Here is a 21,505-nt window from a genome sequence, read left to right on the forward strand (position 1 = left end):
GTTTTTTTACAAGGACAATGCTCATGGCAGGTGGTTTGGGCTATATCCATTGGCAAAAAACAAACTGAGAAATTAGGTATGGAACACTTGAACTGAGGGTCCTGCATATTGGTAGCCCTGTAGTGATATAAGCAAGTTGTTATTAGAAGCTAGTTAGTACTTATTACAATTGTTTAATGAGGGACACTTCTGTAGTTCCTCATATGGTTTCTGTATTTGTAATGAATTTCATTAGAAATCTATGTTAACTTAAACACTTTGAAGTTTAAGTTAGTTTTGACAGTAGTATATGGCTGTATTAGTCCTTTTGCACTTGCGATGTGAAATTTTAATTTGAATTATCATACCATTTACACTAATCTAGTACCGGTAGGGTATTTCCTTAGAAAATGAGGTTCCTACTTAATCTGGTTATGCTACAGTCTGTTTTGTTTTTTTATGACATTTAAGGATATAGGGTACATAAGAACTTTTACTAGCTTACCAATAGATACTGTATCAGTACTATCAGCCTTTAGTTGTAAAAACTGTTATTTTATTAAGCCTAGGATATTGTTTATATCTAATCCTAGGCTATTTGGGCCAAACTACCACTTAAGGGGACCGTCCGCTATGTTGTGTATTTTTTTTTAATTATACAAAATACATAATTTCCATATATGTTTTAGATATATATAATACCTTCATCATACAAAATTTCAAGTCATTTGAGCAAAAAATTTTAGTTTTATTAGCAAAAATATAAAAAAAAAAAAATTAGGTAGCGATTTCTCCGCTAATATGACATCAGTTGTATTGAAAATCATACCATAAAAACCACTTTAAATACGGAATAATTCTGTGAGAACAGAATTTTGACTTTTTTTTTTTTATGAATTTTTTTTTTTGTCTAGACTCAAAAAAATTGTAAAAAGAAAGAAAGAAAGAAAGAAAAAATTGGCTCACAAGGAATTATGGGGTTTTTATTCCTCTTTTCAATGGTATCTTTCTCTCTAAAATTGGATAATAAATAACCGAGTAATGGCTACCAACATGCGAATAAACATGTTTTTGAGTTATGAGCTCTCAAAGATTTGCTATGTACATTGTAGCTTTTTTCTTAGAAAAGTCAAAACAACATTATTATAATTACTTTATTTGTACTTTTATTGTTGATTTCTACATCAAGGATCTTGGTCCTCCCCCTAAAAGTGGTATTAATACCCTAAGCGTGACACGAGACATTGATGTTGACGGCGTGACATGAGACAATGAGGGAGCTGATAACAATGAATTTTTGTGTTTTTCTTTCAGCACACTCCTGGCCTTCGCTAATTTTGCTAGCCTTAGTTGCTGAGTAGCCTTCTTGATCTTAGGTAACTTCGGCATTGCTATAAGTTCACTAAGAAGTTATAAAAACAACGTAAATAGCTAGTAACCAAACGCATGTGCGTAAGTGCGTGCAGCTCCTTTGACGTCTGTGGAGTAACTGAGTCATTCTTTGAGTCTCGCCTATAAGTATAACCGCTCTCAAACTACTGTTCATTGCTACCAGATGTATGAGAATTTCGAAAAAAAATCTGAAAAAAATCGCTGTATATATGCAAAAATAAACACGCAAAATTGATCCTGTCAAACTGTCATACAGACGACGCAGTTACGATGACGTCATCATTTAAAAACCGCTATATCTTCATTATTTGTAAAAATAATTGGCTGAAACTTCTGGAAAGCATGCACGGCATATTTCTGCATAGATACAAAGAATAACTCTACGTTTTATTTTTTCAAGTTGACATGTCATCCGCCATAGCGGACGGTCCCCTTAAGAGGATTAGGAAAATGTTCTCTTAGCCAAATACGTATAGGGTATTGCCTAATCCAGATTATTCTAGATCATTCATAATGTAAAGGCTATATAAAAACAGAAACTTACTCATATGTAAACTCATAGTTAGTCCAACATTTGTGTTTAACCCATATTGTTTATATTTAGGCCTAGATATATAAAACAGTAATTTTCAAATATGAAATTCCTGATATGAAACTTTACAGTTTGGCTATCACCTAATAGTATATATAGGTTATTGACTAATCAATCCGGATTATTTAATTCCCTTTTAAGGGTATGCACATGATAGCCTAGAGTACTAAGGTCTTTGGTGCAAACTTAAGCTACTGCCCAAGTCCATAACAGGATAAGTCTTTAAATCTCATCTTAATTCAGGTTAATACTGTAGTTAAACTCACCTTGCAAGCTTCCTCAGACTGTTCAACTCACTTTGCAAGCTCCCTCAGACTGCGTAATGGATGACCTTCAAGACCCAACTCACCAACCAATGAGGAAAAGAAAGGGAAAGAGGGAAAGGTCCCTTGCCACAAACTCTCAACCACAGAGCCCCTGGGCACAACACCCTACCTACATAACAACTGACTGACTACTGCCTAGGTGTAGACAATCCCACTCACATGTAACTGCAGCAGTGTTTCCAAAAATTCCTACATCACATTAATGACACAACTACTACGTAATCCATGTTATTTTAGTTCATCCTTAAGGATATAATCCTAGGTTTTAGGCTATAGACAATATTTACTACAGTCTAGCTAACTTATTCTCACTGAATCAATGTAAATTGTAGTTTACTGCCTAGAATGCTATTGCAGATCTTGTGATGTGAAGGGATTATAGATATATGATAATTGTAGACCATTTTTTTTATATATAACTTCTGGATAGAATGATAAATTCTTCAAAAGAATTATTGCTTTTACAAATAATGATCAAAAGTTGTGAGAAGCACTGATGTGTGCTCACAAAAAAGCCAGTTTGCTGCTTTTCACATACAATTGAATTATTGGTCCACATTCTAAACTAAAAAAAAGGTTCACTGGAACTTAAAATGATGCACTTAGTTTTTAACTTAAATGTTCCCACGATCATCGGTACATTATGAAATTACGGAAGCGAAAATCACAGAGCATAGGTTTCAGCACGCCTTACACTGCTGACCAGAGCAAAGTATTTAATTGCTTCTTGGTCCGTTTCTGGTCATATGTAAACAGTATGATGGCGCTTATGCACATAGCCACTTCTTCTTGCGGGTTTTGACATAGGTAAACTAGGTTTAGCATATTGCTGAGGATAAGAGAAAGTTACCTCTTATCTTTATTCCATTTATACTATATCATGTGTTATAATGTTTATCATTACGACACTCTACCCAGCCACAAGACCAACAAAAAGAGAATTCTTTGACATTATTCTGGTCACCATGGAGCTCTGGTAAGACCAAGGAAAGGATAGCCTCTTTGAAGATAAGACAGCAACTACATTATAAAAAAATTGGTTAGAAAGATGTTAAGTGCAGTGTATTCAGGACTGTAGAAAATGTCAATGCCAAGTAACAAAACATGACTCGGTAAATAGTGCCCAAGTACCTTTTTTCGTGACTAACTTGGCCAGTCCATTGTACATCATTGTACATAAAGTTGAATTGCCTTCATTTTTACCTGTTTTCCCAGAAAATATTCTGTGAACCTGTTTGAAACTCAGAATTGGGTATGTGTCAAATGAACATATGCATTGGTATTCTAAGACTGACCAGGCAACTTTTTTTGAAGTTTTACAAAGTTTAAATTTTAATTTTATAATGTATTGTATATGAAGTTGAAATTTATCCAGATTATGTTCAAGATCCAATTTTAGTGACAATATTTGAAATTTTTTGAGATGGTATTTAGGATATGGAATATTTCCGTTATGTAATACGTAGATCAAGGAATTCTATGCAGTTGTGCTTAGTTAAATCCAGATTTTTTTATTTTCATGAATATAGTGTTGTCTACTGTATCAAGACAATATTTCTAAAGATATTCAATATTTATTAAACTTAAATCAAAAGCAAACTTTATTCACCACTTGAACCTATACGAAACCTAAAAATAGTCTGACATAATAATGTGAATATCCAGAAGAAATATGTAACCTTAGCCATCTAACGTCTGATGTATTCTTATGGCTTCCTGAAACTTATGAAGGAATTATTTTCAGAGTGAGCATGGGGAATTAGTCTGTTTTTGTCCCTTCTGTGCCCTTTCAGAAGGTTTTTTTTACATGTGTTCCAGACCGTGAATTTCTAAATAGTAAAGGAGGATTTGGAATTCCTTTATGACACAATTATAGCTTATGACTGGACTATTGGATGATCTCCTCAAGCCATTACACAAAATGTAGGTCAATAGAGATGAATTAAGCAGATATATTCTGGACTCTGTAATTTTTAAGATAGTAGTTTTTGCCCACTGAGTTTAGTTACAGGGGTACTGAAAAGTTACAGAAAGTATTTGAATAATAAACCTTTTTCATATCTTGCAGGTTTTAACAGAGAAGCATCATGAAGAAGCAGCTAGAAATGAATATAACTTTGATCACCCAGATGCCTTTGACTTTGAGTTGGTGGTTAAAACTTTGGGGAGATTACGGGAGGGGAAAAAGGTGGAAGTGCCTATATATAATTTTGTCACTCATCGTCGAGAAACAAAAACGGTAAATAATTTGTTACCATACTTTTAGTCATATAATAGTTTATGAGAGTTGTTTTTTTAAAGTAAAATCTATCTTTATTAAATGTAATTACTGAAATTTTAGGATACATCTGTCCGTTCAAGTTCTTAAGCGTAATTTATTTTTTATTTTTTTTATTTCCAGAAAACCATGTATGGTGCCAATGTCATAATATTTGAGGGAATTCTGGCATTTTATAGTCCAGAAGTGCTGAAGGTATGTACATATTGTATTTACTGTAATGCATTTTCAGTAATTGATATTGAGATGAAGTCCCTTCATGCCTGAAAATCATTTGTTTTACTATCTTTAAGTTACTCTTTTCAACATAATATCAGTCAGAATGATTTTAGCTTTAGAAAGAAGTTGTTTGGCTCTGCTCTAGCAGGGGACATGTAGTGTTTTAGTTATGCTCTTAAGATGTTTGTTTGATTGTTCTTCTCCTTTCTCAATGTCAGTATATTCCTAGGACTTTATTGCCTCTTGACAAATTTCATGAAAGTGATGACATCCTTTTCTCAAACTAGAATTTTAATTTAGCCAACCATCATTACAATTTTTCCCATCATTCAGTGCCATTGTTTTGGTAAGGAACTTTCATTAGCTCTTATTTAGTTGAGGTACTAGTTGCTACTCTGCTTGAAACCTGAGCATCTATATTTCTTGTATTGCAAGGCTTTGTGATGGTTTTCATGGTAATTTGTTCCTACACAGTATATAAACTTTCATTCCTCTACATTAGAAAAAGCTTATGGCAAAGCTGGAACATGGCCGTTAAAACTCTTGAACAAGGTGATTAGGCAGTAATTACTGTTTGGTAGGCAGGAAGACCAGCCTTCCCAGATGTAAACATTCTATTTTGCTTCAGGTGTCTTCTGATGCAGATATGTTTTCTTGAGCTCTTGCTTAACTCTTGTTAAGCTCCTTTTTTTCCCGGTGGGATCTTTTCTTTTAGTATTTCTGAATATATTTTTAATATATGTACTATATTTTAGATTTTAATTACAAACCCACAATTTGTGATAGCCTTGCAGACCACTTTCCTCCGGTGTGCCCCTGGGTTGGCAATCAAGAGTGTAACATTCTCCCCAATCACATCCTTCCCTTTGATAAGGGCATGACAGATGTTACTCCTGCCACTTGCGCTGTCGGAGAGTTTGCTGGGAGGCAAACTTCGGAGCCTTCGCCCTCAGTTTTCTCTCCTGGTATTCTTTCCTTCTTCACTAGCAAGCAAGGAGGAGGGCAGGATTGCTGGTGTTGGTGATTGGGTGACATATTCTCAGGGGTCTCTTGCTTTGGAGGGCAGTGCCCTTCAGAATGAGAGGAGTCTCCTTTTATTAATGTTATCTTTAATTTATTCATCAGGTTGGCAGTGTGCAGTCGTAGGACACTGCAGTAGATGGTTGGATATCTCACTGTTGGTTATCCTAACCTTTCGTGAGTTTAGTATTCTACATGAAATTGCGCACATTTTCATACATAAAACTTTATGTAACAGCTAATTTAAAATGGTGCAATCATTACCACAATTGCATGTATGATTTTTTCGGAAGAGTTACTGTGCGGACGTAAGGAAAATGTTATTTTTTTCATAAATTCACCATAAATCGAAATATTGTGCTAGAGGCTTCCAATTTGTTGCAAAATGAAGGTAAATGATTGAATATTACTAGAATATAAGAGTTTTATCTTACAATTGCGTTTTTCGACCATTTCGGTAGAGTCAAAGTTGACCGAAGGTTGAAAATGTGTCACTTATCATTTTTTATATGAAAATATTTCAAAACTGATAAAAGCTACAACCATGGGTTGTTTTTAGTTGTATTGTGCATGAAATTGCACACATTTTCATATATAAAACTTTATGTAACGGCTAATTTAAAATGGTGCAAACATTACCACAATCGCACGTATGATTTTTTTCGGAAGAGTTAGCGCGTGGACGTAAGGAAAAAGTTTTCTCATAAATTCACCATGAATTGAAATATTGTGGTAGAAACTTCCAATTTGTTGCAAAATGAAGGTAAATGATTGAATATTACTAAAATACGTATAAGAGTTTTAGCTTACAATTGCGTTTTTCAACCATTTCGGTAGAGTCAAAGTTGACCGAAGGTTGAAATTTTGGCACTTATCATTATTTATATGAAATATCTCAAAACTGATAAAAGTTACAATCAAGAGTATTTTTTGTTGTATTTTACATAAAAATGCACACCTTTTCATATATAATACTCCATGTAACGGCTAATTTAAAATGGTACAAAAATTATGTCAAAGTGACGAAATAATTTCCGAGATGTGTCACCGATACTTTTTAGCGCGGCAAGAAAGAAATTCGCGCTTGTGCACCTGCGTAACGATTGTAAACAAAACAACACCTTGATCCGTGAACTCCCAGCATCCCCCAAGGCGCGTGATTCAAGAGTTTTCGGCTGGTAGGCCTATTAAGTATTTTTCTGCGAATTTTTAAAAAAAACATTTGTATGTCGACGTAAAATACGTCCAGTCGGCACCCGAGAGACAAAAAATGTCGACATAAAATATGTGCACTCGGCGTTTAAGGGTTAATTTGTAAAAAAAAATGGGATTACGTACCAATTCAAGCACTGGCTCATTTTTTAGCTTATTAAAAGTTTTGTTTGATGAAATTTAATGGCTATCAACCAGAAGTTCCCCTTTAAGATGACTTTGAAATTATATTAATAATACCAATTCAATGGTATATTTGATGTAGGATGATACTTTTAAGTATACATTTGGTATTTGAACTTTTAAGATGGGCAGATATAAGCCTTTTTAGATGGGAGTTCTAACTATTTGCTGGTTTGAGATATTCATTGTGGTGTCTGGTACCCATCCCCTGCGAATACGGAGGGAACACTGTATATCTATTGCTCTACTACTGTTGTAAATATCAAGCATGTTATGTAGTAGGAGCATTCTGTTCTGCTAAAGCCAGGTGTTGCAACTTGGATAGTTGTAGTACATGGATAAGGCAACTTATGATAATTGGGTTTGAATGGAAAACTTGTTTTTGTATTATAAAAACTGCATTTATAAGATAATCAAGATTTAAGATACAAACTTATTGGGAAAAAAGATGTTTGGAAAATAAATGCATATTGTAGTTTTTTTTTTTCATTTTTCTAGTTTGTGACCTGTTGTTGTAAGATCTGTATTTTTGTTTGCGTTAATATTAATTTGTTATGTTTCTCTCAGCTCCTAGACATGAAAGTCTTCGTAGATACAGATTCAGACGAAAGATTAGTTAGACGTTTGCGAAGAGATATTGCTGACAGAGGAAGAGAACTGGATGGTGTCCTCAAGCAGTACTTTAAATTTGTCAAACCAGCATTTGACTATTATATTGCTCCTTCAATGGTAAGTATTCTGCATTCTTCAATTTCATGACAAAAATATGTATAGTAATTGAAAGTGTAAGTACTACTTAATTCTTGTTATTCATGGGTATGATTGGACGGATCTAAGCAATCTGTACAACTTGTAAATAAATCTGATATAATAAGTGAGAATTGAAAATGAAAACTTAGAAGTAAATATTGCTATTGATAAAGTTACAACTAAAGTTGTATCTGCCTTTTCACAGGTTCATGCAGATATCATTGTTCCTAGAGGTGGTGAAAATGAAGTTGCCATTAACCTCATTGCCCAGAATGTCATGACACAATTGCAACAGGTATGCTAGATTCATTTGGTCTTAATTGTTTATTGGTTGGATTGTCATGAATACATTATTGTTGTAGGTGATAAGCTGCTGTGTGATATTTTTGTTGGTATGCAAGATAAATCAGATTTTGTTGATATGCAAGATAAATCATTATGTTTAAGGTCACTCATCATTTGGGTATACAAGACCTCATTAATCTAGATTTTTCAGTTTTCTGGTTTAACCAAATTTATTTCATAACGTATTCCTGAGGCAAGTTGATAACAACCAAGTTTGTTTATATAGTCTGGTAGCCCAGGCTCACTAATAAACATACCAAGAGTTACCGTACTTCATAGAAATATTTTATAAGAGCGATATGCCTACCAGGGTTTTATTTTATACATATACTAAATGTATTTACTGTGGGTACCCTGGGACTTAAGAGTTCCTGTGTGCAGGTATCCAAGGCTTGGCTTATTTTGTGTATGTGCTAGGTTAGGTTTTGACTTCTTTCTTAATAGTGATCATAGGACTAAATCTCTAGGATTCATTTAATAAGCTTTTGCATTTTATTTTTACTATATTCTCTATAGCAGAGCTTTTATTTACTGCACTTTATTGTACTTTGATTAATAATTATTTTTATATAAGTAATTGTTCATATATGAAACAAACCTTCGGTCTTAACGTTAGGATAGTCTTATAGCACCAATTGGAAATCAGATAAAATTAATAAAAAAATTTGTGTAATTGGAAATATTGGCATCTATGTTTGCCCACGGGTATGTGGGAGCTCCTGCAATGCCTTGGGCATCCCTTTAGAGTGTCAGTTACTTTCTTACTGCCTTTAAGAGAGGACATGATTACTCTCTATCTCTTTCAAGCTGGTTTAGTTTGCCCATTTTTTCTTATCTATCTTTTCTCTGGGTGTACTCAGTGTGTGTGATCTTGTAGGTTTGTATAAGTTGTGAGAGATCATGGAGGGTTTTGCCTCACCAACAAAGCTTTATTTGTGATCTCATAAGAAACAAAGGAAATGCCCTGGAGTGAGTGGGTATCCTTGTTCAAGATTTTTAACTTTGGTGTCTATGGATCCTCACCCAACTTGTAGTAGGTGCAGAGAAAACATATGTACAATTACCAATCCACATTCAATTTGTTGTTGTTAGTTGGTGGAACAATGGAAAAAGTTTTATGAAAAGGGTCAGTACAAGAGAAAGGAGATGCTGCCATCTTTATATGACCAAATATCTTCAGCTTCTTTTGTTCTGAATATGCATGATGCTGTTCCATATGTTTCGTCACCTGCATTTGATGCTTCCCGTACCAATTCGGTTTCTTCTAATGATTCATCGTTGGAGGTATCAGGAGGGATTTTGGGCAGTTTTGTACCTAATTATGCTTCTTTCTTCCTAGCAGGGAGAGGAGGAGCATCGCCATCTTTGTGGTGTTTCAACCCCTGATATACACAGGATGAATAGGCTGTGTTATGCCTATCGGGTACCTACCTTGGATGGGTTGTTTTCTTACTATATGACGTCCCGCTTCTCTCCTGGTCATCCGTCTATGAGTGTCCCTCCCTCCCATGGTCTGCAGTTTATGTAGGCAAACACTACGATAGCTGCTGTGGCGCACATGATTCCAACATCACAGAATTTGGGCATTAACTTTGCAGCCTACACAAGGATACCTTTAGTATCTAGTCAGCACCTTCACTCAAGCTGTGACGTCGCAGCCTGCTCCCTCAGTGACATCACAATCTAACATGTCATCCGCCATGACGTCACAGCCTACTTCCACTCTCACATTTTTGGTGTCGATGGATGCAACTGCAATTTCAGACTCAGTAGCATGCACATTTATGGAGAAATTACAAGCTTTGGAAGAGAAGATAAATAAGGCCTATAAGAAGAAAAGATGTAAATCGTCTTCTTGTTCTTCTTCTTTGTCTAGTTTGGCATCATCGCAAGATTCAATGACGTCAGTGTGTGCACCAGTCAAGCGTTGGAGGTTAAAGGACTCTTTGGCTGATCCTCGTGCCAATTTTTAAGGACAAGGCAATTTATTCTGAAAATAACCATTTTTCACATTCTTTCTCCTCCCTGGATATTTAATATTAAGACCTGGGATTACTACCATAGATAGACCTGATGTTGACCTCCAATCAAATGAAGAGTTTTCTTTTAAAAGTAATTTTTTTGCTAGGTATGAGTTTTTTTCATTATGGTAAAAAAATAAACCCTATAAATCAAGGCAAAAAATTTTAGGGAAAAAAAAAAAACAAAAATGGGAAAAAAAGGCTTTACTTGATTGTTCTATAATGTCTTTCTAAGTTGTATACCAAATTTCAATGCTATAGCTTTAAAGCTAAGGGAGAAGATAGAATTTGAAGGTCAATAAGTATAGTTTTGAGATACGGGCATTCAGTTTTCTTTGTATTTATACAAAGACATTGTTATTAATAAATAATGATCATTATGAATTTATATTTCATTTTTGCCTATTAATAAACCAAAACTATGTTATTTATTATAATTTAATCATAAATGAAGATCCTTTTGCTCATATATCGTAGCCTGGGGCACTGCGTCAGGCAAGATGGGGCACTCCTTCGCTAACTCAGCTTATTAGAGTGAATTTTCCTTTTCTGTATGTTAGCGAGATATTTTCCTTGTCTTTTCCTCTTTGACATGATGAAATTCTTGCTGAAACAAAGAAATACAAACGTAAAAGCAAGAGAATGTCAGAGGTGAAACTCGAATGTGAACTCTTTTTACAAAAACAATGTTAAATCATGATTATTATGAATTTCGTATTCCTTTTTGGGTATTAATAAACCAAAACTGTTATTTATCATAAATGAAGATCCCTTTACTCAAAGACCATAGCCTGCGGCACTGCGCTGTGTGTGCGTCAGGCAAGATGGGGCATTCCTTACTACACACCCCTCCCCAAGCCCTGCCCTCTCTCTCTTCATTAACTACGCTAATGTCGCAGATATTATGATATTCTGAACTTATATTAGAGGGAATTTTCTTTTTCTGTATGTTAGCGAGATGTTTTGCTTGTCTTTTCCTCTTTGGCATGATGAAATTCAGGCCGAAACAAAGATAAACAAAGTAACTTCTTTCATGTAACCTCTTTCATGTTTCTGCTCGCTTTGTAGGGTGGTAAGCTGAGAACCTTCCCTCCCGCGACTCATGAAATCACTACAGATGCCATTGCTCACAATTTCTTTGACAATAATTATCAAAATTTACGATAACAAGAAATATTGCATTTACTTGTACGGATCAATGTTTTTGGCTTATTGAGTTACATTTACTAATTACCCTGTAACTACGAAAGTTAGAGTAATTTTGATGCAATCTCCATTGCCATACAAAGCTCCATGAATTTTTTCATGACTGCATTTTTTGCCCTATATCCCCATATATAGGGGTACCGGCCAGCCCCCTTAAGATTAAAGCTCACAAGATTTAGGCAGTTGCCATATATCTGGCGTTTAGACATGTCTCTCTGCTAATCTACATTCAACTTTTTGGTGATGCAAGTCTGTTTTCACTTCATTGTTTAAGGGCCTTTATCTGTGGCCGACATGGTGTTGGGAGAGAAAGCATAGGGAGCTCTCTGTCCCTCTACCATCCCCTCACCTTGATATAAAGTTATGAGTCTAAGGGAGCCTGGGTTATATCATACCTGGAGTACCCAGTTTTCTTAACAGGTAAGGAAACAAGCATTTGTTCAATGCTAGCAACTTTTTTCATTCAAATTCATTATTTTCCATAATGTGTTGGAATAGAATATGTCCATGTATGTATCCCACCTTCTTGCAATGTGGAATCAACTATGTAATTATTTGGTAAGTTACTTATATAGAAATGATATTTTTACGATAAAATAAAGTTTTATGTATACCAAAACTGCGATTTATGGCATGTCTGGCCCTATAACCGGAACTTGCCTGTTATGGTGCCATAAATTGCCAATTTTATGACGCTAGACAAACGCCATAAAACCGGATCACTAATAACCAAGTCAGCCAATAACCTCGCATGGACATTAGGGCACAAATGAATTTAAGCTCTGCTAAGTTGTTCCTCCCCATCCCTGAAAGCGGGTGGGGCTTGTCACTTAATACAATAGAGGCTTTACTGCAAATTCTAAGTTTTTAGGCTGCTGCTGTTGAAAACCGATAGCTATGTGATTACTTGGTAAGTATACTATATATATGAAACTGTTTTATCTTAGAAATATAATTTTGATGTTTGATTGGTCTCTGTAAAGGATAATAGTTTACTAGAGCATTAAACGCCATACATGTTATTTGTATTGTACAGAAGTACTATGTGGTTTATGTTTAGCTGTGCATATGTATTATTTCCTTTTATTTTTTACAGAGAGGTTTCAAGCTTCGTGAAAAACTAGCACATGCCAATTTGGGCATTGTTAGACCAAATTCCCTCCATCTTCTGCCATCCACACCTCAGATTCGTGGACTTCATACATTCATACGCAATAAAGATACCCCACGAGATGAATTTATTTTCTATTCTAAGAGGTTAATAAGATTGGTCATTGAACATGCTCTGGCAATGCTGCCATTTACGGTAAGTATCAGAGCTAATGCTTAGTGGGGATTACTGAGTAAAATATAGTCAGTTATACCTGCATAGTGTTAATGATAGTGTTGGCAAGATCCATCCAGCTAATCTGTTCTAAAAGTTTTTGAAATGTGGTCATCTTAAATTTTGGCATCCACAGTTGCCTTGTTTTCATAGTCTTCTCTAAACTGAACTTTGCTTCTTTAGAATTTGAATTGAATTTGAATATAGAATTTAGGCCAAAAGCCAAGCATTAGTACCTGTGAGGTTATTTAGGGCTGAATTGCAAATTGACGGTACATAGTAAAAGGTTTGAGAGGTGTAACAGCAGGAAGACCTCACAGTTGCACTATGAATCAATTGTTAGGAGAAGGTGGAAAGTAAGATGGAAGAAGGAGAATATGAAAGGAGGTAAAGTAAAATGAATGAAAGGGGTTGCAGCTAAGGGCCGGAGGCATGTTGCAAAGAACCTTAAATAATGCCTATATGGTGCACTGATGGCACTACCACATGGGGTTAGAATTTGAAAAATGTGAAAAGTCCATCCTAATGTTTTCTTCACCTTTCTTCAAATTTTTTTAATGAAAAATATTGATCTTTTGCTAGAACCTTTTTCTATAATGATATTCTCTTCATTTCTTTTCTGATGGCAACAGAAAAACATTGATCAAAATGAAATAAAGCCACATCAGATAAAGAAGTCATCATTTAATTTCTAGCAGGATTTGTTGTTATGAAATAATGCAAGGCATTAGGGCCAATCATGATTTTTGTTTAACCTTCTATAACAGTATTTTTCTTTACAAAGCTAAGATACTGGTTTGCGACAGTAGGTTTCATTCAAGGTTGTCCTGTCCATTACTACAGTACGTACTCTGTTGATGTAACCGATTAAATATCTAATTTTTAAAAATCTGATCCACATTTAATAACCATATCAAGAATAAAACAAAACCAGAATTTCAAGAGACATTTGGGTCATTTTGAGAGATGGTTTTGTTTATATCTTTAGACCTGTAAAGAAGGCTATGATTATATTATATATATTATATATATATATATATATATATATATAATATATAGAGATTATATATATTATATATATAATCTTTGTATAGTTGTAATATATATGACACACACATATATATAGAGAATATTTAATATATATATAAGATATATCTAATTTTTTTGTATAGTGTATATATACACACACACCAACAAGATATATTATATATACTGAATATATATATATATATATATATATATATATGTATAGATATATATATATATATGTATATATATATATATATATATATATGTATAGTAATATATAGATATATAGATATATATATCTAAAGATATATATATATATATATATATATATATATATATATATATATATATATATACGTATATATATAGTGTATATATAAAACATATTTATATATATATATATATATATATATATATATATATATATATATATATATATAGTGTATATATATACACACATTTTATATATATATATATATATATATATATATATATATATATATATATATATATATTATATATATATACAGCAGTCCCCCGGGTTACGACGGGGGTTTTTGGGCCCGTTCTTGAGACGCGTCGTAAGCCGAAAATCGTCGTAAGCCGGAACGACGCTTTGGAAATATGTCTTAAACTAATAAAAAGTTATAAAAAACCTTTACTTGTAATCCTTTGTTACACTACATGTGTTTCCTGTAGTTTTTATGTACACCTGGAGTTATTTTCATAAAAAGAATGCTGTTCTTGAAGGTAAAAACTACTTGTAATCCTCTGGTGACACTACATTCTTGAAGTTTTATGTACAACCTGGAGTGATTTTGCAAAATCTTGAGGGCTACAAGAACAGACTGATTACTATTTACGTATCATATAGACTAATTAAAGTAAATGTATCTTTAAATAGGATTATATATTAGTATCAACAAAAACATTTCCTGCCATGAGTCAGAGGCCGTTTAATGAAACGAACACTTTCTCTGCCTATCTGTTCAGAAAATAAACGTTACGTCAATCCCCGAGACCATTGTTGCCAAAGCGTCTCTCTCTCTCTCTCTCTCTCCCCTCTCTCTCTCTCTCTCTCTCCTCTCTCTCTCTCCTCTCTCTCTCTCTCTCTCTGATCAAATTACATTGGAAACTTGACATACGATTGCCCTAATATACAAATGTTTTGAGATATAACAGAAAATTTGCGAAAATACAAGCTTTGATATACAACGAAATATTTGAGATACGATTTTGCGATGAGTGTTAGTTGTATAGGCGACCGATAAATGGCGTTCAGTCTGTTTGTTTGTTGGTGCTGCATGTTAACACGTCGTTGTTTAGTTCGTTGTATTTGCGCCTATTTTTTTCGTATTATTTTGTCTATTTTATTATTAACCATGGGTCTCAAAGCTAAAGACAAAGAGGTAATAAGAAAAACCCAAGAAAATGATTTCGATGGAAGCAAAACATGAAATTATAGCAAAGCATGAACGTGGGCGTTTCGTATCGTCGATTTGGCAAACGAGTATGGTCGAAATCCTTCTACAATATCCACGATCATCAAGCAGAAGGAAGCTATAAAAACTCCCGAGACCATTGTTGCCAAAGCGTGTCTCTCTCTCTCTCTCTCTCTCTCCTCTCTCTCTCGGTCTCTCTCTCTCTCTCTCTCTCTCTCTCTCTGATCAAATTACGTACTGGATAATGTCTCTCTTTGGATACTTCGATTTTGCAAATATTGAGGGCTACAAGAACAGTTGATTACTATATTTACGGCATCCATATACACTAATTAAAGTAAACGTATCGTTTACAAATAGGCTTATATTATTTAGTATCACCGAAAACATTTACTGGCATGAGTCAGAGGCCGTTTAACGAAACGAAACACTTCTCTGTCCTTAACTCGGAGCGTCGGAAGACGCCTCTCTCTCTCTCTCTCTCTCTCTCTCTCTCTCTCTCTCTCTCCTCTCTCTCTCTCTCTCTCTCTCTCTGATCAAATTACTGGATAATGTCTCTCTTTGGATACTTGGAATTTGCGTTGTAATCTAACCAGAAACTTTGTTTTGTTATTATTACTGGAAACAAGCAATGATTTTTTTCATTATTTGCGCTTTTGGACTGTTATATGTAAACTAGTATGTATTCATTCGCTCGGAAACTAGTTCCGCATATGAGGCGTCACTAAAAAACATAGAAAAAATACAACATAAAAAGTGTCGAAAATCATCATAATCTCAAAATTTTTGTTGTAATCTAACCAGAAAACTTTTTTTATTTATTATATACTGTGCTAAACTATAAAGGAATTTTTTATCATAGTATGCGTTTTTAAAAAGCGTCGTTAACTCGCAGCGTCGGAAGCGTCAGCGTCGTAATCTCGAACAAGCGTCGAATAACCAGGACCGGTTTTATTTTTCCATTGAATATTTTAAGAAAAAGCGTTGTAACCTCGGAACGTCGTAAGCCGGAAACCGTCGTAACCCGGGGACCGCCGTATATATACATACATACATATACACATATACATTTGTATAGTATATATATATATTATATATATATATATATATATATATATATATATATATATATATATATATATATATATATATATATATATATATATATATATATATATATATATATATATATATATATATATATATATATACAGTTTACCATCCGAGTTACGACCTGCGCGAGTTACGTCCACCCGTACTTACGACAGTGTCCGACAGGGGTCTATTTTTTTTATATTTGGCGGCGTTTACTGTTTGGCAGCGCGGTAGCGTAGTGCGTTGCGGCGCGGTATGACAGTTACGACGGCGCCGGCAGCACAGCATCCCAGACACTCATCCCAACCACCTCACTCACTGTCTAGACATTGTAGCAGTACTGTAACATTGTAGCAGGAACATTTTTTTCATTACACCTTTGCCATGGCCCCTAAGAGAAAGTCTGACTCATCAGAATGCAATTCTGCCTAATACCACCCCCCTAATCCAAAAACCCATGGACCAGGGTGCGATTTCTACGTTCAAGGCGCACTACGTAAGAATTTCCTTTGACCAAGCCATCGAAGCTATGGATGAAAAAACCCTGAGCTGACTTTGCGGGATTATTGGAAATCATACATCATTTACCATTGTATCAAGCATGTCGCTAAAGCTTGGGATTTGGTGACAGAAAAATTTATGAATGGTATTTGGAAACACTGCTGCAAACGCTTCCTCAGAGATTTTGTTGGCTTCGATAACGAAGAGGAATTAAGCAACGTCCGAGGAAAAATTGTTAGCTTGGCAAAGCAACTTGAGTTAGGATGTGATGAAGAAGAAATTGAAGAACTGATAAGTGAAGAACCTGAGGAATTAACAAATGAAGAACTGTTAGCAATAGAAGAAGAAAGGAAAGCTGAAGAAGAAGAAGAGGAAGGAACAAAAGGAAGTTGTAGAAGAGGAGGAGCCCGAACGAAAGTTTACTGTAAAGGGATTATCGGAAGCCATACAAATGCTTAATACAATGCTGCATAAATTGGAGGAATGGATCCGAATGTTGAACGGTTTGCCCGGATAGAGAGATCTATGCAAAAAGTTAATGAGGCCATACAAAGAAATCTACGATGAAAAAAAAAAAGCAGAAGATCCAAACGACACTTAGCATGTGTCAAACGAACACAAAAGCCCGCCTCATCCAGCATCGAAGCCACCCCCTCCCCTACATCGGCCAGCGCAGTAACCACCCCTTCCCCATCCCCTGCCTCGCCTGACTTAACAGCTGATCTTTCTTTCGAACCGTGCGTATGAAGAAAGTGTTGATGACGTCGAACCAAGCACCAGTGAACATTAATTTTGAGTGTTTGTTTTGCTTATTTTTTTACATGCATATGTATTTTTCTATTTTGTACTACAGTACTGTATGTTCTATTTTTGAACTGTAACTTTTCTATTTTCGTATTTTGATCTTCATTTGTATTTTTGTATATAAATTCAACTGCAGTAATAATATTTTATTTCTAAAACCATATTATATTAACCCTCTTACGCCGGAGCCCTAAAAATCAAAAACGTTCTCCCGTATGCCGGCCTGTTTGGAGTGAGCGCGGAAGTGGAAAAAAATAATTTTTTCAAAAATTTACAGCGCGCGTACTTTTGAAGATTAAGAGTTCATTTTTGGCTCCGTTTTTTTTTGTCATTGCCTGAAGTTTTAGAAGGCAACCATCAGAAATGAACAAAAATGATATCATTATCATATGTAAATAATGCGATATATGGTAGCGAAAAAAAAAAATTCATACATAATTGTATTCAAATCACGCTGTGCAGAAAACGGTCAAAGCTAACCAGTTCTTACTTTTTTTGCGTTGTATTGTACACTAAATTGCGATCATTTTGATATATAATACATTGTAAAACATAAAAGCAACACCGGAAAAATATTATCACAAAATGATGTACGAATTCGTAACGAGCGGTGGACGTAAAAAATGTTATTTTCAAAAATTCACCGTAATTCTAAATAATGTTCTAGAGACTTCCAATTTGTTTCAAAATTAAGACAAATGATTGAATATTACGATACTGTAAGAGTTTTAGAATTAGAATTGCAGATTTCGACCATTTTCGGATGAGTTTTAAATTTGACCGAATGTCGAAATTTTTAATATATATATTTTTTTATATGGTCATATTTCAAAGATCGAAAAAGCTACAACCTTCAATTATTTTTTATTGTATTCTTCATGAATTTGCGCACATTTTGATATATGAAACTCTATAAAAGAAAAAGGCTAATATGAAAAGGAGCAAATATTAGGATAATGGCCATGTACGTATTTCGGAGACTTGCGGCCGCGAATCGGCGCGCGGAGTGAAGGTAAATATATTTTTCAAAAATTCACCATAAATCACAATATTGTTTTAGAGACTTCAAATTTGTTTCAAAATGAAGAAAAATGACAGAATATTACTAGGCCGTAAGAGTTTTAGCTTACAATTGCGTTTTTCAACTATTTCGGTAGAGTCAAATTTGACCGAACGTGGTTTTTTTTCTATTTATCGTGATTTATATGCAAATATTTCGAAAAAAGAGAAAAGCTACAACCTTCAATCATTTTTAGTTGTATTCTACATGAAATTACGCACATTTTTCACATATATAAAACTTTATGTAACAGCTAATTTTAATGGTGCAAACATTTCGACAATCGCACAAAAAAATTCTGATTTTTTTCGGAAGTTACCACCGCGCGAACGTAATGTTTTTTTTTTTCATAAATTCACCATAAATCGAAATATTGTGCTAGAGACTTCCAAGTCGTTGCAAAATGAAGGTAAATGATTGAATATTACTAGAATATAAGAGTTTTAGCTTACAATTGCGTTTTTTCGACCATTTCGGTAGAGTCAAAGTTGACCGAAAGTTGAAATTTTTGCACTTAACGTTATTTATATGAAAATATTTCAAAACTGATAAAAGCTACAACCATGGGTTGTTTTTTGTTGTATTGTGCATGAATTGCGCACATTTCCATATATAAAAACTTTATGTAAAGGCAAATTTAAAAGAAAAGGGTGCAACATTAGGACAATCGCACGAAAAAATTTATCGGAAGAGTTTATCGCACGAACGTAAGGAAAAAGTTTTTCATAAATTCACCATAAATCGAAATATTGTGCTAGAGACGTCCAATTTGTTGCAAAATGAAGCAAATGATTGAATATTACTATAATGTAAGAGTTGTAGCTTACAATTGCGTTTCTTTCTCGACCATTTCTGTAGAGTCAAAGTTAACCGAAGGTTGAAATTTTTGCACTTATCGTTATTTATAATGAAAATATTTCAAAACTGATAAAAGCTACAATCATGAATATTTTTTAGTTGTATATGCATGAAATTGCGCACATTTTCATATATAATATTCTTCAGTAAAGGATAATTTAAAATGGTGCAATAATTATGTCAAAGTGACGAAATAATTTCCGAGATGTGTCACTGATACTTTTTAGTGCGATAAGAAAGAAATTCGCGCTTGCGCGCCTGCGTAGCGATTGTAAACAAAACAACGCCTTTGATCCGTGAACTCCCAGCATCCCCCAGGCGCGTGATACAAAAGTTTTCGGCTGGTAGGCCTATAAGTATTTTTCCGCGAATTTTTAAAAAAACTTTTTTTGAGCCGATGTATGATACGTCCAATCGGCATACGGGAGACATTTTGACTCGACGTTTAATACGTCCAATCGCGTAAGAGGGCTTAAGATGTATGTACGTAGTATATCAACTAAGCAACTGAAAAAAAAGCTAAATACATTGCACCTACAGTATAATATTAAAAATATCTCTATGATAAAATGATAAAAGTGAAACTAAAATAAAAGGCATAAAAATGATAAATACATAAACAGCTTGTACTATAGTACAACAGTAATATTATTCAACAGAAAAAGTATGATAAAAGTGAAACTAAAAGGCATAAAAATTATAAATAAACAGCTTGTATATACATATGTACAGTAATATTATTCAACAGAAATATATGATGAAATTATAAAAAGTGAAACTAAAAGGCATAAAAATGATAAATAAACAGCTTGTATATACACAATATATTATTCAACAGAAAAAGTTACTTAAAAATGCAACACATTCATATCATATGTCCTCGAGTACAGTATAATCTTTCTTCCACTTTAACCGAGTACTTATAAATCCACGTGTCGGCCATTTTGTTTTGGCTGGTATTTTCGACTAACGACCATTCTGACATACGACCTGTTGGTCGGAACGGATCTAGGTCGTAACTCGGATGGTAACTGTATATATATATATATTAATTATATAACAGGCGGTCCCCGGGTTACGACGGGTCCGCTTACGACGTTCCGAGGTTACGACGCTTTTTCTTAAATATTCATTGAAAAATCCGCCCTGGGTTACGACGCTTGTTCCGATACGACGCTGACGCTTCGACACTTCGAGTTTACGACGCTTTTAAAAAACGCCATACCTATGATAAGAATCCTTTATAGTTTAGCACAGTTTCTCTCTCTCTCTCTGTCTCTCTCTCTCTTTGTATTTTCCGACTAAAATAATCACTAATTAGTGTATTTTGATGTTTATTTTCATGACTAAATACATTTCATGAAAATAAAATAAATCAGACTGCCATCATGAAGCCAACAAATACTATGTATTATTTTTTAGAATTCTTCTTCTGTTTTATTATTATGTTATGTAATGTTTCATTATAGCTGTCAGTAACTCGGTATCTCCATAAAAATAATAATTCTCTCTCTCTCTCTCTCTCTCTCTCTCTCTCTCTCTCTCTCTCTCTCTCTCTCTCTCTCTCTCTCTCTCTACTACTACTACAAAGACATGTTTTTTTTTGTATGATAAAATAAATGATTCACTATTTTCAAATATTAATATTAATTTATACAGCAATAATATCAATTCATTAAAGAAAATACCATAGTGAATTAGTAAGAGTTTAGCTTATATTTAAAAAATTATGGAAGAATGAAGGAAATCCCAGTCTTCTCTGTAACCTTTTCCTCGAGATTCAGGTACTAAAACTGTCAGATATATCAAGTTCTGTGACAGCCAGGAGGGGGAATAGCTGGGGGAAAGAGCTGCAGTGTTGCAATGACG

The 21,505-nt window shown here is 34.2% G+C and overlaps 1 protein-coding gene across 1 annotated transcript in view; it reads left to right on the plus strand.

The window, feature by feature from the left end:
- LOC135221241 (uridine-cytidine kinase-like 1) overlaps nucleotides 1-21,505 on the plus strand; it is a 235,076-nt gene that overhangs the window by 139,988 nt on the left and 73,583 nt on the right. The window contains exons 5-9 of the mRNA XM_064259056.1: nucleotides 4,358-4,528; nucleotides 4,691-4,762; nucleotides 7,769-7,930; nucleotides 8,157-8,246; nucleotides 12,620-12,829. Of these exons, the coding sequence (XP_064115126.1) occupies nucleotides 4,358-4,528; nucleotides 4,691-4,762; nucleotides 7,769-7,930; nucleotides 8,157-8,246; nucleotides 12,620-12,829 (705 nt within the window). The remainder of the gene's footprint in view (nucleotides 1-4,357; nucleotides 4,529-4,690; nucleotides 4,763-7,768; nucleotides 7,931-8,156; nucleotides 8,247-12,619; nucleotides 12,830-21,505) is intronic.

This window comes from Macrobrachium nipponense, chromosome 2 (genome assembly GCF_015104395.2).
Source record: "Macrobrachium nipponense isolate FS-2020 chromosome 2, ASM1510439v2, whole genome shotgun sequence".
In the NCBI taxonomy this organism is placed as follows: domain Eukaryota; kingdom Metazoa; phylum Arthropoda; class Malacostraca; order Decapoda; family Palaemonidae; genus Macrobrachium; species Macrobrachium nipponense.